General features: G+C 37.7%; 1 protein-coding gene across 2 annotated transcripts in view; it reads left to right on the top strand.

Annotated features, from left to right (window-relative positions):
• Positions 1-15,657, top strand: part of LOC147301742 (uncharacterized) — a 61,833-nt gene that overhangs the window by 35,081 nt on the left and 11,095 nt on the right. The window contains exons 14-20 of one of the 2 annotated variants that reach the window (XM_086282387.1): positions 427-870; positions 3,953-4,396; positions 5,861-6,268; positions 7,736-8,173; positions 9,642-10,070; positions 11,536-11,973; positions 13,439-13,697. In XM_086282387.1, coding sequence (XP_086138513.1) covers positions 427-870; positions 3,953-4,396; positions 5,861-6,268; positions 7,736-8,173; positions 9,642-10,070; positions 11,536-11,973; positions 13,439-13,697 — 2,860 coding nt within the window. Of the gene's footprint in view, positions 1-426; positions 871-3,952; positions 4,397-5,860; positions 6,269-7,735; positions 8,174-9,641; positions 10,071-11,535; positions 11,974-13,438; positions 13,698-15,657 lie in introns of those variants that run through there. The other variant, XM_086282386.1, reaches the window with a different exon arrangement.

The following is a 15,657-nucleotide window of genomic DNA, read 5'->3' as shown; positions in this document are numbered from 1 at the left end:
GACAAAACTGGTATTGCTTTGTAGAATAGCTCACCAGCTTCAAGTAAAAAAATTAAACAAATTGTTACTATACAGATGAACTAGCATCCGTTTCAGTTTACTCTAATAACACATGAACATGTGTAGAATAATTATGATTTCCACATGTGTGATCTGAGCAGCAGGTGAAGCTGCTGTTGTACAAGATATGAAGTGTAGATGTTGTTGTTCCACTCTGTGTGTTTCTATATTGTTGATATTTAGTGTTTTACTCTCTAAAGTCAGACAGCAAATAAATGACAGTTACAGTTCAGTACGCAGTGATTTCACACACAGGATTAGTGTTTGTGTTGTGAGTCAGTAAGATGGAGTCCATCAATTGTGTGTGGTTGTTTTTATGCAGCTCACATCAAATCATCACTAAATGTTTCCTTCTTATTGTTCCAGTGTTGATTTTGAGGATCGTGATGAAGAAGTCAGGTTCTTTGGGAATCTGTTCTGTGCAGCAGCAGAAAGAGAACAGCAGACAGGAGAGAAGATACTGGAGCTGTTATCATCAGTGTGCCGATTTGATACATTCCCTTTTGTTGGCTATGATGATGGTGATGATGATTTGGAGGAATATCGGTGTGATCTCCTCCTGGATCTGTGCTCTGATGTGAAGGATTATGAGACTAAAACAGGCTTGAGTGTCCTTCCATCATTACAGTCAGTTTTCCAGTCAGCTCCTGCTGTCTGGTCCATAAACCTCTCAGAGAGAAAGACCTCCATCCTCCTGGAAGTGCTGAAACTCCAACCAGAGAAGAAACAAGTGGAGCTGACAGGCTGCTCACATGAAGAGAGTGAAGTGAGGAGTTTCCTGCAGTGTCTGCCTTATATCTCACAGCTCAGGTAAATAAAATGTTCTTCACATGATTAAATCGACACAAGATGAGATGCTTACTGAAATCAACAGTGAAAATATTTTCCGTTCTATGATTTTTAATGTAATATTTCTCTGCTATCAGTTTTATAGTGCCACATTAGTTTTATCCACATTGATCCTTAATTTCACATTAATGTTGTAAATTGACTAAAGATCAGGGTTCAATGTTTTCTTCTTCTTACTGACTTGTTGTTAACACTCACTTGAGTTTTTAGTCCCGTGAACATTCAAATGAAAGAGCTGAGCTGTTTTTGAAGCTTCACTGTCTGACTTACTAAATCAATCAGTTTCCACTTTGAAACATGTGACAGTCTTCTGTCTGTGTGACAATAATGAAATGATGTTTAATAAGAATCAAACAGTAACAATAACACAGCCATGTTAAAAGGACAAGAACATGTCACATCAACTTTAAGATAAAACAGGATCAAGCGTCTGTTGCTGCACAGAGGGCTGAACAATGAAGCAGGTTCATCATAACCAGGCTTTCTTTGTGTTCGCTGGCTTGATGAAACCTAAAGCTGCAGTCAGAGATAACAGCTGTCACAATGTGGGCTCAAAACTTTGTGTTCACTCAGCTTCAGTCTCTGCCCACACTCACATAAAAGGAGGAGTTTGATTTGTCTCTTCTTCCACACCAAATGGACCAATCGAATGCCACCTTCATCAGTCAGAAACATGATCACATGAATGGATGATAAAGATCTATGAAGTGAATGAATGAATGAATATATGTGTTTGAGCGCTCTGTGCTGCAGTTTATTTGTAAGCTGACAGCTGCACATTAGAGCTGTGAGACTTTAACCTTGATCCATTTAAAGATTAAAGGTTACTCGCTGCATTCAGGTCTGACACACAATCTGATGAAGGAGACGAGGAAACCTCTTTAGTTTGTCACCACATCAAAGTGAAGTTCATATTATTGGTGGGATCTTCTCTGTGATAAATGGACTAAACAGCAGATTAGGCTCCACATCTGTTTCACACTGCATCAGCAGCTGCATACATGTAAACTTGTGTGACCATGTGACACACAGACTGTGCTGCTGTAACTTTACAGCTGGGCTTCATTCAGTGCTGTTAGTCAGACTGATACAGATCAACAGGTTGTATATATAACACGTACTGATTCAGCAGAGACTCTACATCACACTCAGAGCAGACTGGAAATAACAGAATCAGAGAAAATGTGGCACTTACAGCTGATTTTAATCTGAAACTCTGAACATAACCTGATCTAAACCAGGCTGTGTGTTCAGCATCTGTTACCATGGTGATATAGCCAGGTACAAAGAGAGCTGCTTTGGTGAAACTAAACACTCTGACAGGAGGCTCAACATGATCCACTTTGTGTTTAAGACTCTTCTTCAGCTGCAGAAAATATTAATGTAATATAATTTTGCAAACTTTCAAAAGTAAATGAATCAAAATTTAAATTAATTAATTTCTCAGCAAATGTTAGTAAATATGTGATTTCCAGGTGTGTGATCTGAGCAGCAGGTGAAGCTGCTGTTGTACAAGATATGAAGTGTAGATGTTGTTGTTCCACTCTGTGTGTTTCTATGTTGTTCATATTTAGTGTTTTACTCTCTAAAGTCAGACAGCAAATAAATGACAGTTACAGTTCAGTACGCAGTGATTTCACACACAGGATTAGTGTTTGTGTTGTGAGTCAGGAACAGTCTAAAAAAATGTTCAGCTGCTCTGATGGCTTTAAATGGACTTTGATTATATACAGTAGAGCAGGGCGATATAACCAAAAATATTTATGACGATATACATTTGAAAATTTGCGATAAAGATATAACTGACGATATAATTGACACTAGACAAAATATTTTACAACTCCACAACTTTATTAGTGCAAAAAACCCCCAAAAAAACAAACGTCAATGTATTTTCACTTAAACAAGCAGCTGTTTTTTATGTGCATTAAAGTTATATAAAAATGTAACAGTGCAAATTCCTTGCTGACAGTTTAACCAAAAGGCATTTCCAGTGGAAATTGGCCGACATATCCTCAGCATAACCATGTAGAATATCCACAAAACTTAAAAAGAGGTTATACACACACAATACTGTAATACTATGTTGAAGCACAGTACGTATCACTCCGCGAGGCTCCTGCCTACAATAGCCGTAATACTCCGACAATCCATCAAGCGGTGCGGGTTCATAGCTTAGCAAAGTCATAGTAAAACATCTGACAGATTTTCGAGCGCCGTGTACGACATAAAATTGTTTCGAGGTCAGTAAACACAACCAGAATTCATACATAAGGCACACGGGATTTTAAGGGGCACTGTCGATTTTCAGAAAAATCAAAGGATTGATTTTAAGTGCGCCTTATTTTCCAAAAACATGGTAATAACGACGGCCCGCTACCATGCTCTACCAAAAATTGTGCTTTGTTGTGTATCTGACGGACGAAAGCTAAACCAGTTCCACACCACTGAAGTTGCAGCATTTTTACAAACCAATTCTGGTTCATCTGTTTCATTCAACGATCCACTTTCGCCCTTCTCATTCTCCGTCGCTGAAATGCTTTTTCCCCATGTGCGTATGAAAACAAAGGCACTGAGCATGCGTGTTTTACCCATATTCTATCGCGATATTTAATTTTCTTATCGTTGCCCAACATTACACCGGCATTACTGTGAACGGTATGATACAGCCCAGCTCTAATATACAGGACACACATGGACAACTCTCAGAATACTCTGAAATACATGAATTAATACAACACTATCACAGCTGTTCTCACACAGAGTATTCTACCTTTTTACAGCGCGGGAAATAATTATTTGATCCTCTGCTCAATTTATAAGTTTGCTGAATTACAAAGTAATAAACAGTCTCTGATTTTTATCATAGTTTCATTTTACTGAAGACAGAAAATCAACAAAGATCCAGATTAAACACACAAACATTACAAAGTGATTTGTGTGTCACTGAGTGAAACAAGGGTTTGATCCATCAGTAGTGTGTAGTTGTTTTTATGCAGCTCACATCAAATCATCACTAAATGTTTCCTTCTTATTGTTCCAGTGTTGATACAAAGACATCAGATGAAGACAGAACAAAGTTCTTTGTGAATCTGTTCTGTGCAGCAGCAGAGAGAGAACAGCAGACAGGAGAGAAGATACTGGAGCTGTTATCATCAGTGTGCAAACATGGAACTTTCCCTTTCATTGATGATGATGATGATGATGATGATGACGCATATCAGTCTGCCTTCCTCTTGGATCTGTGCTCCCATGTGAAGGACTGTGAGACTAAAACAGGCTTGAGTGTCCTTCCATCATTACAGTCAGTTTTCCAGTCAGCTCCTGCAGTCTGGTCCATAAACCTCTCAGAGAGAAAGACCTCCATCCTCCTGGAAGTGCTGAAACTCCAACCAGAGAAGAAACAAGTGAAGCTGAGAGGCTGCTCACATGAAGAGAGTGAAGTGAGGAGTTTCCTGCTGTGTCTGCCTTATATCTCACAGCTCAGGTAAATGAACTCACTCAGTGGAAAAAAATGTTTTAATTTCCAACAATTTACTGTAATGATACAATTTAATATTTCAATATTATATTTTTGTCACCAATATTTCTGTTTACACATTCTGATTTCATCCACTTGGAGTCCATATTTCAGTTATATTTCTACTGTACCTAATATCAGAGGGAAACATTGTTTTCTGCACAGCACTGTGCTTATTTAATTATTGTCAGTAATTTGTTGCCTTGAACCTGATATTATAGATGTATGTGTGATCAGTTCAAAACAGCTGAATCCTTATGACATGTTCTTCAACCATACATAAAAAAGTAATCTTGTATTTTCAAAACATTGTTTTATTTAATTTTATCGTTGTAATCAGTAATATACTTTGAATGTTTAAAATCAGTTGTGTTTCAGTGAGTTGTTAGCAGCTAATCTAAGTTAATGAAAGTCCCTGTGTGACTGAACAAATGAATCACAGAAGAGTGTGGAGTACACAGATGTTATTATTTGAACTATTTGACTGAAAGAGTCTGAAACGCGATAATCTTCTCGCTGTATGAAAATATTTGAAATAATGTGATTAATGATCAAATTGCAGCTCAGTAACAACAACACAGTCATGTTGAAACATCATCATGAAAGATACAAATAATTCTTGGATGTTCAGAAACACTGTAAATCACTATTGCTGATGGATTTTGGAATATCGTGTCAGATTCAAGTTCATAAGAAAGAAAAGAGCAGTTACTATGTGTGAACTAGTTATATCTTGGTAAATGGACTCATTCTTAAATAGCGCTTTTCTACTCTCCCGGAGTACTCAGAGCGTTCTATACAACATGTCACATTCAGCCAATCTCACAATCTCTGACTGTAAACTGAGTGCTGTCTAACTACATTCACACACATTCACACTCCGATGGATGCATTGAAGAGCAACTTGGGGTTAGTAACTTGCCCAAGGATACTTGGCAGGTAGACTGAAGGATCGAACCCCCAACCTTCCAATTAGCAGATGACCAGCTCTACCTCCTGAGCTACAGCCACCCCCTTAAATTTAATCCTGTAACACATGAAGATGTGCAGAATAAGTGTGATTTACACGTGTGTTATCTGAGCAGCAGGTGAAGCTGCTGTTGTACAAGATATGAAGTGTAGATGTTGTTGTTCCACTCTGTGTTTCTATGTTGTTCATATTTAGTGTTTTACTCTCTAAAGTCAGACAGTAAATAAATGACAGTTACAGTTCAGCACGCAGTGATTTCACACACAGGATTAGTGTTTGTGTTGTGAGTCAGTAACAGTCTAACAACAATGTTCAGCTGCTCTGATGGAAGACGGCTTGAAAATGGACTTTCATTATATACAGGACACACATGGACAAGATGGAGTCCATCAGTAGTGTGTGGTTGTGTTTATGCAGCTCAGATCAAATCATCACTAAATGTTTTCTTCTTATTGTTCCAGTGTTGTGCCTCTGAGGTCACGTCTTCATGAAGAAATCAGGTTCTTTGTGAATTTGTTCTGTGCAGCAGCAGAGAGAGAACAGCAGACAGGAGAGAAGATACTGGAGCTGTTATCATCAGTGTGCAGATACAAAAACAGTCCTCTTAAAGAGAATTGGTGTGACTTCCTCATGGACCTGTACTCTTATGAGATTAAAACAGGCTTGAGTGTCCTTCCATCATTACAGTCAGTTTTCCAGTCAGCTCCTGCAGTCTGGTCCATAAACCTCTCAGAGAGAAAGACCTCCATCCTCCTGGAAGTGCTGAAACTCCAACCAGAGAAGAAACAAGTGAAGCTGAGAGGCTGCTCACATGAAGAGAGTGAAGTGAGGAGTTTCCTGCTGTGTCTGCCTTATATCTCACAGCTCAGGTAAATGAACTCACTCAGTGGAAAAAAATGTTTTAATTTCCAACAATTTACTGTAATGATACAATTTAATATTTCAATATTATATTTTTGTCACCAATATTTCTGTTTACACATTCTGATTTCATCCACTTGGAGTCCATATTTCAGTTATATTTCTACTGTACCTAATATCAGAGGGAAACATTGTTTTCTGCACAGCACTGTGCTTATTTAATTATTGTCAGTAATTTGTTGCCTTGAACCTGATATTATAGATGTATGTGTGATCAGTTCAAAACAGCTGAATCCTTATGACATGTTCTTCAACCATACATAAAAAAGTAATCTTGTATTTTCAAAACATTGTTTTATTTAATTTTATCGTTGTAATCAGTAATATACTTTGAATGTTTAAAATCAGTTGTGTTTCAGTGAGTTGTTAGCAGCTAATCTAAGTTAATGAAGGTCCCTGTGTGACTGAACAAATGAATCACAGAAGAGTGTGGAGTACACAGATGTTATTATTTGAACTATTTGACTGAAAGAGTCTGAAACGCAATAATCTTCTCGCTGTATGAAAATATTTGAAATAATGTGATTAATGATCAAATTGCAGCTCAGTAACAACAACACAGTCATGTTGAAACATCATCATGAAAGATACAAATAATTCTTGGATGTTCAGAAACACTGTAAATCACTATTGCTGATGGATTTTGGAATATCGTGTCAGATTCAAGTTCATAAGAAAGAAAAGAGCAGTTACTATGTGTGAACTAGTTATATCTTGGTAAATGGACTCATTCTTAAATAGCGCTTTTCTACTCTCCCGGAGTACTCAGAGCGTTCTATACAACATGTCACATTCAGCCAATCTCACAATCTCTGACTGTAAACTGAGTGCTGTCTAACTACATTCACACACATTCACACTCCGATGGATGCATTGAAGAGCAACTTGGGGTTAGTAACTTGCCCAAGGATACTTGGCAGGTAGACTGAAGGATCGAACCCCCAACCTTCCAATTAGCAGATGACCAGCTCTACCTCCTGAGCTACAGCCACCCCCTTAAATTTAATCCTGTAACACATGAAGATGTGCAGAATAAGTGTGATTTACACGTGTGTTATCTGAGCAGCAGGTGAAGCTGCTGTTGTACAAGATATGAAGTGTAGATGTTGTTGTTCCACTCTGTGTGTTTCTATGTTGTTCATATTTAGTGTTTTACTCTCTAAAGTCAGACAGCAAATAAAATGACAGTTACAGTTCAGCACGCAGTGATTTCACACACAGGATTAGTGTTTGTGTTGTGAGTCAGTAACAGTCTAACAACAATGTTCAGCTGCTCTGATGGAAGACGGCTTGAAAATGGACTTTCATTATATACAGGACACACATGGACAAGATGGAGTCCATCAGTAGTGTGTGGTTGTGTTTATGCAGCTCAGATCAAATCATCACTAAGTGTTTCCTTCTTATTGTTCCAGTGTTGTGCCTCTGAGGTCACGTCTTCATGAAGAAATCAGGTTCTTTGTGAATCTGTTCTGTGCAGCAGCAGAGAGAGAACAGCAGACAGGAGAGAAGATACTGGAGCTGTTATCATCAGTGTGCAGCTATCAAACATTCCCTTTTAATGACAGATACATGGATGATTCTTATGTGTCTGATTTCCTGCTGGATCTGTACTCTCATGTGAAGGACTATGAGACTAAAACAGGCTTGAGTGTCCTTCCATCATTACAGCCAGTTTTCCAGTCAACTCCTGCAGTCTGGTCCATAAAGCTCTCAGAGAGAAAGACCTCCATCCTCCTGGAAGTGCTGAAACTCCAACCAGAGAAGAAACAAGTGAAGCTGAGAGGCTGCTCACATGAAGAGAGTGAAGTGAGGAGTTTCCTGCTGTGTCTGCCTTATATCTCACAGCTCAGGTAAATGAACTCACTCAGTGGAAAAAAATGTTTTAATTTCCAACAATTTACTGTAATGATACAATTTAATATTTCAATATTATATTTTTGTCATCGAATATTTCTGTTTACACATTCTGATTTCATCCACTTGGAGTCCATATTTCAGTTATATTTCTACTGTACCTAATATCAGAGGGAAACATTGTTTTCTGCACAGCACTGTGCTTATTTAATTATTGTCAGTAATTTGTTGCCTTGAACCTGATATTATAGATGTATGTGTGATCAGTTCAAAACAGCTGAATCCTTATGACATGTTCTTCAACCATACATAAAAAAGTAATCTTGTATTTTCAAAACATTGTTTTATTTAATTTTATCGTTGTAATCAGTAATATACTTTGAATGTTTAAAATCAGTTGTGTTTCAGTGAGTTGTTAGCAGCTAATCTAAGTTAATGAAGGTCCCTGTGTGACTGAACAAATGAATCACAGAAGAGTGTGGAGTACACAGATGTTATTATTTGAACTATTTGACTGAAAGAGTCTGAAACGCAATAATCTTCTCGCTGTATGAAAATATTTGAAATAATGTGATTAATGATCAAATTGCAGCTCAGTAACAACAACACAGTCATGTTGAAACATCATCATGAAAGATACAAATAATTCTTGGATGTTCAGAAACACTGTAAATCACTATTGCTGATGGATTTTGGAATATCGTGTCAGATTCAAGTTCATAAGAAAGAAAAGAGCAGTTACTATGTGTGAACTAGTTATATCTTGGTAAATGGACTCATTCTTAAATAGCGCTTTTCTACTCTCCCGGAGTACTCAGAGCGTTCTATACAACATGTCACATTCAGCCAATCTCACAATCTCTGACTGTAAACTGAGTGCTGTCTAACTACATTCACACACATTCACACTCCGATGGATGCATTGAAGAGCAACTTGGGGTTAGTAACTTGCCCAAGGATACTTGGCAGGTAGACTGAAGGATCGAACCCCCAACCTTCCAATTAGCAGATGACCAGCTCTACCTCCTGAGCTACAGCCACCCCCTTAAATTTAATCCTGTAACACATGAAGATGTGCAGAATAAGTGTGATTTACACGTGTGTTATCTGAGCAGCAGGTGAAGCTGCTGTTGTACAAGATATGAAGTGTAGATGTTGTTGTTCCACTCTGTGTGTTTCTATGTTGTTCATATTTAGTGTTTTACTCTCTAAAGTCAGACAGCAAATAAAATGACAGTTACAGTTCAGCACGCAGTGATTTCACACACAGGATTAGTGTTTGTGTTGTGAGTCAGTAACAGTCTAACAACAATGTTCAGCTGCTCTGATGGAAGACGGCTTGAAAATGGACTTTCATTATATACAGGACACACATGGACAAGATGGAGTCCATCAGTAGTGTGTGGTTGTATTTATGCAGCTCAGATCAAATCATCACTAAATGTTTCCTTCTTATTGTTCCAGTGTTGTGCCTCTGGAGTCAGGGGAAATCACTTTTTTGGGGAATCTGTTCTGTGCAGCAGCAGAGAGAGAACAGCAGACAGGAGAGAAGATACTGGAGCTGTTATCATCAGTGTGCAGCTATCAAACATTCCCGTTTAATGAGAGATACATGGATGATTCTTATGTGTCTGATTTCCTGCTGGATCTGTACTCTCATGTGAAGGACTGTGAGACTAAAACAGGCTTGAGTGTCCTTCCATCATTACAGTCAGTTTTCCAGTCAGCTCCTGCAGTCTGGTCCATAAACCTCTCAGAGAGAAAGACCTCCATCCTCCTGGAAGTGCTGAAACTCCAACCAGAGAAGAAACAAGTGAAGCTGAGAGGCTGCTCACATGAAGAGAGTGAAGTGAGGAGTTTCCTGCTGTGTCTGCCTTATATCTCACAGCTCAGGTAAATGAACTCACTCAGTGGAAAAAAATGTTTTAATTTCCAACAATTTACTGTAATGATACAATTTAATATTTCAATATTATATTTTTGTCACCAATATTTCTGTTTACACATTCTGATTTCATCCACTTGGAGTCCATATTTCAGTTATATTTCTACTGTACCTAATATCAGAGGGAAACATTGTTTTCTGCACAGCACTGTGCTTATTTAATTATTGTCAGTAATTTGTTGCCTTGAACCTGATATTATAGATGTATGTGTGATCAGTTCAAAACAGCTGAATCCTTATGACATGTTCTTCAACCATACATAAAAAAGTAATCTTGTATTTTCAAAACATTGTTTTATTTAATTTTATCGTTGTAATCAGTAATATACTTTGAATGTTTAAAATCAGTTGTGTTTCAGTGAGTTGTTAGCAGCTAATCTAAGTTAATGAAAGTCCCTGTGTGACTGAACAAATGAATCACAGAAGAGTGTGGAGTACACAGATGTTATTATTTGAACTATTTGACTGAAAGAGTCTGAAACGCAATAATCTTCTCGCTGTATGAAAATATTTGAAATAATGTGATTAATGATCAAATTGCAGCTCAGTAACAACAACACAGTCATGTTGAAACATCATCATGAAAGATACAAATAATTCTTGGATGTTCAGAAACACTGTAAATCACTATTGCTGATGGATTTTGGAATATCGTGTCAGATTCAAGTTCATAAGAAAGAAAAGAGCAGTTACTATGTGTGAACTAGTTATATCTTGGTAAATGGACTCATTCTTAAATAGCGCTTTTCTACTCTCCCGGAGTACTCAGAGCGTTCTATACAACATGTCACATTCAGCCAATCTCACAATCTCTGACTGTAAACTGAGTGCTGTCTAACTACATTCACACACATTCACACTCCGATGGATGCATTGAAGAGCAACTTGGGGTTAGTAACTTGCCCAAGGATACTTGGCAGGTAGACTGAAGGATCGAACCCCCAACCTTCCAATTAGCAGATGACCAGCTCTACCTCCTGAGCTACAGCCACCCCCTTAAATTTAATCCTGTAACACATGAAGATGTGCAGAATAAGTGTGATTTACACGTGTGTTATCTGAGCAGCAGGTGAAGCTGCTGTTGTACAAGATATGAAGTGTAGATGTTGTTGTTCCACTCTGTGTTTCTATGTTGTTCATATTTAGTGTTTTACTCTCTAAAGTCAGACAGTAAATAAAATGACAGTTACAGTTCAGCACGCAGTGATTTCACACACAGGATTAGTGTTTGTGTTGTGAGTCAGTAACAGTCTAACAACAATGTTCAGCTGCTCTGATGGAAGACGGCTTGAAAATGGACTTTCATTATATACAGGACACACATGGACAAGATGGAGTCCATCAGTAGTGTGTGGTTGTATTTATGCAGCTCAGATCAAATCATCACTAAGTGTTTCCTTCTTATTGTTCCAGTGTTGTGCCTCTGAGGTCACGTCTTCATGAAGAAATCAGGTTCTTTGTGAATCTGTTCTGTGCAGCAGCAGAGAGAGAACAGCAGACAGGAGAGAAGATACTGGAGCTGTTATCATCAGTGTGCAGATATCAAACATTCCCTTTTAATGAGAGATACATGGATGATTCTTATGTGTCTGATTTCCTGCTGGATCTGTACTCTCATGTGAAGGACTGTGAGACTAAAACAGGCTTGAGTGTCCTTCCATCATTACAGCCAGTTTTCCAGTCAACTCCTGCAGTCTGGTCCATAAACCTCTCAGAGAGAAAGACCTCCATCCTCCTGGAAGTGCTGAAACTCCAACCAGAGAAGAAACAAGTGAAGCTGAGAGGCTGCTCACATGAAGAGAGTGAAGTGAGGAGTTTCCTGCAGTGTCTGCCTTATATCTCACAGCTCAGGTAAATGAACTCACTCAGTGGAAAAAAATGTTTTAATTTCCAACAATTTACTGTAATGATACAATTTAATATTTCAATATTATATTTTTGTCACCAATATTTCTGTTTACACATTCTGATTTCATCCACTTGGAGTCCATATTTCAGTTATATTTCTACTGTACCTAATATCAGAGGGAAACATTGTTTTCTGCACAGCACTGTGCTTATTTAATTATTGTCAGTAATTTGTTGCCTTGAACCTGATATTATAGATGTATGTGTGATCAGTTCAAAACAGCTGAATCCTTATGACATGTTCTTCAACCATACATAAAAAAGTAATCTTGTATTTTCAAAACATTGTTTTATTTAATTTTATCGTTGTAATCAGTAATATACTTTGAATGTTTAAAATCAGTTGTGTTTCAGTGAGTTGTTAGCAGCTAATCTAAGTTAATGAAGGTCCCTGTGTGACTGAACAAATGAATCACAGAAGAGTGTGGAGTACACAGATGTTATTATTTGAACTATTTGACTGAAAGAGTCTGAAACGCAATAATCTTCTCGCTGTATGAAAATATTTGAAATAATGTGATTAATGATCAAATTGCAGCTCAGTAACAACAACACAGTCATGTTGAAACATCATCATGAAAGATACAAATAATTCTTGGATGTTCAGAAACACTGTAAATCACTATTGCTGATGGATTTTGGAATATCGTGTCAGATTCAAGTTCATAAGAAAGAAAAGAGCAGTTACTATGTGTGAACTAGTTATATCTTGGTAAATGGACTCATTCTTAAATAGCGCTTTTCTACTCTCCCGGAGTACTCAGAGCGTTCTATACAACATGTCACATTCAGCCAATCTCACAATCTCTGACTGTAAACTGAGTGCTGTCTAACTACATTCACACACATTCACACTCCGATGGATGCATTGAAGAGCAACTTGGGGTTAGTAACTTGCCCAAGGATACTTGGCAGGTAGACTGAAGGATCGAACCCCCAACCTTCCAATTAGCAGATGACCAGCTCTACCTCCTGAGCTACAGCCACCCCCTTAAATTTAATCCTGTAACACATGAAGATGTGCAGAATAAGTGTGATTTACACGTGTGTTATCTGAGCAGCAGGTGAAGCTGCTGTTGTACAAGATATGAAGTGTAGATGTTGTTGTTCCACTCTGTGTTTCTATGTTGTTCATATTTAGTGTTTTACTCTCTAAAGTCAGACAGTAAATAAAATGACAGTTACAGTTCAGCACGCAGTGATTTCACACACAGGATTAGTGTTTGTGTTGTGAGTCAGTAACAGTCTAACAACAATGTTCAGCTGTTCTGATGGAAGACGGCTTGAAAATGGACTTTCATTATATACAGGACACACATGGACAAGATGGAGTCCATCAGTAGTGTGTGGTTGTGTTTATGCAGCTCAGATCAAATCATCACTAAATGTTTCCTTCTTATTGTTCCAGTGTTGATCGTTGGAGGTCAGATCTTCATGAAGAAATCAGGTGCTTTGTGAATCTGTTCTGTGCAGCAGCAGAGAGAGAACAGCAGACAGGAGAGAAGATACTGGAGCTGTTATCATCAGTGTGCAGCTATCAAACATTCCCTGTTCAGGAGAGATACATGGATGATTCTTATGTGTCTGATTTCCTGCTGGATCTGTACTCTCATGTGAAGGACTATGAGACTAAAACAGGCTTGAGTGTCCTTCCATCATTACAGTCAGTTTTCCAGTCAGCTCCTGCAGTCTGGTCCATAAACCTCTCAGAGAGAAAGACCTCCATCCTCCTGGAAGTGCTGAAACTCCAACCAGAGAAGAAACAAGTGGAGCTGAGAGGCTGCTCACATGAAGAGAGTGAAGTGAGGAGTTTCCTGCTGTGTCTGCCTTATATCTCACAGCTCGGGTAAATGAATTCTTCTTCATACAATTCACACTGCGTCAGAACAGATACCTATTTAAACAATAAAAAGTTATGACAGTTTTTCTTTTACGTCACTTTCATCCATTCTTTTGCTTCAAATTTTCCCTGAAATGAGTCATGCTACACTTTCATACTACAAACGTTTCTTGAATCACCACTCTTGGAAGCTTTTTATTCAACTCTTTTCATTTGTAGCAAACATACAAATCACATGTGTGACATAACACTGTATAAAACTGTATTCAAAGAATCATTCAGTTATTTTTATTTAGAGCAGACTTCCTTCCATATAAAGTAGAGGAGTGTTTTATGGAATCACTCAGTGTTGAAGACAAACAAAACGTGTAATCACATTATAATTTGGATTACTAAAACAAATCTCCACACATCTAAATATGCAAAATAGTGTGTTATTAAAGAGAGTTTTGCAGACCTTATGAAGCTCTACTGCCTGGCTGATGGAAAGCAAGAATGGACCTAACAAGAGAGCAGTCAGGTGAAACAATAGAAAGGTTCATACAGCTCCTTCAAGGACGAACACCACCATTGAGTTTGGCAAAATGTTGGTTGTTCCCGATCAGCTGTGATTAAAATTTAGAGCACATAAAGCCAATAATACCATAAAAGGAAAACGTAAGGGCAGATCACAGATGTGGATGGTCGAAGCAACAGAACAGGAAAAAATATTTTGTCTTGAAAAAATAAATTTCACAGCAAAATAATTTACAGTATCCATTTTTATCTCATGTTAATCATTACCCAAACAGTTTATGCACAGGTGTACACTGCATATTAGAATATTTTTCTCATTGCCTGGTTAGAAATTAGGTTTGCAATAGCAAAATAATTTTACAGGATTTTGTCACAGAGCAATCATTGTTAAAAAATTTCCTTCAGGAAAAGCGCATCAACTCAGGAAAGGTATATAAAACTTATATCAACTTCAGAAATCTTACCAGGGGCTATAAACGTATTTGAAGTCTAATAAATTCACCAAGTGAGTTGACAGATTATTAAATTATAATTTGTCATCAGTATTACAGTTGTCGTCAGAAGTTTACAGACACTCAACATGTGTATCAATGAATCTTTATGCTGTCCACTTTCAAACTGTTTTTGTCGGAGCTTTTTCTGCAGTTTAATATTTTAAATAGGTGGATGAATGCAGAAAGATGAAAGCAAATAAGTACAAAGAAATAACAGACATCTGGAGACTCAAAATGAAGACTCAGAGATTGTAATCAGTGCAGAAAAGCAACTTTTTATTTTACTAGTATCTCTCCGATGGGTGAGTTCACCATTGTAGACCACGGGGTCTTTTCAGAGATGGGTGCTGTATCACATTACCTAATCATAGAGTATGATATAGTTGTGTGACTCGCCCATTTGGATTTTGTCAAGACTTAAAATTAGGGATGTGGCCTCTCTCACTGACAGGTAGCAGCTGGAATGGTTGTACAAGATGACTTTAATGATTAAAAAAGAAGATAAGAAAAAAAACAAGATTTGGATTTATTTGGGATTTTTCACGCCAGATTAAAATCATACAGAGAGACTTAAATATATATATAAACCCCCACTAAATTTTAGTTTAAATGTTTGACCTTGACCAAACAGTTTTAGTTGACATCAACAAGCTTCCAACATAATGCTGGCTGATATTTGACCATTCTTGGCAGAATTTGGAAAGTTCATTTAAATTGGTTAGTTTTCTGACACAGACTCAGATTTTAAGTGTAGTCCACAAATTTGCAATATGATTT

The sequence above is a fragment of the Aulonocara sp. 'chitande type north' Nkhata Bay genome, linkage group LG23 (assembly GCF_057382095.1).
Source record: "Aulonocara sp. 'chitande type north' Nkhata Bay isolate Kocher_YH1m ecotype deep benthic linkage group LG23, A_spYH_male_GT1.1, whole genome shotgun sequence".
Classification (NCBI taxonomy): Eukaryota; Metazoa; Chordata; class Actinopteri; order Cichliformes; family Cichlidae; genus Aulonocara; species Aulonocara sp. 'chitande type north' Nkhata Bay.
This window is presented reverse-complemented; position numbering and strand designations above follow the sequence as displayed.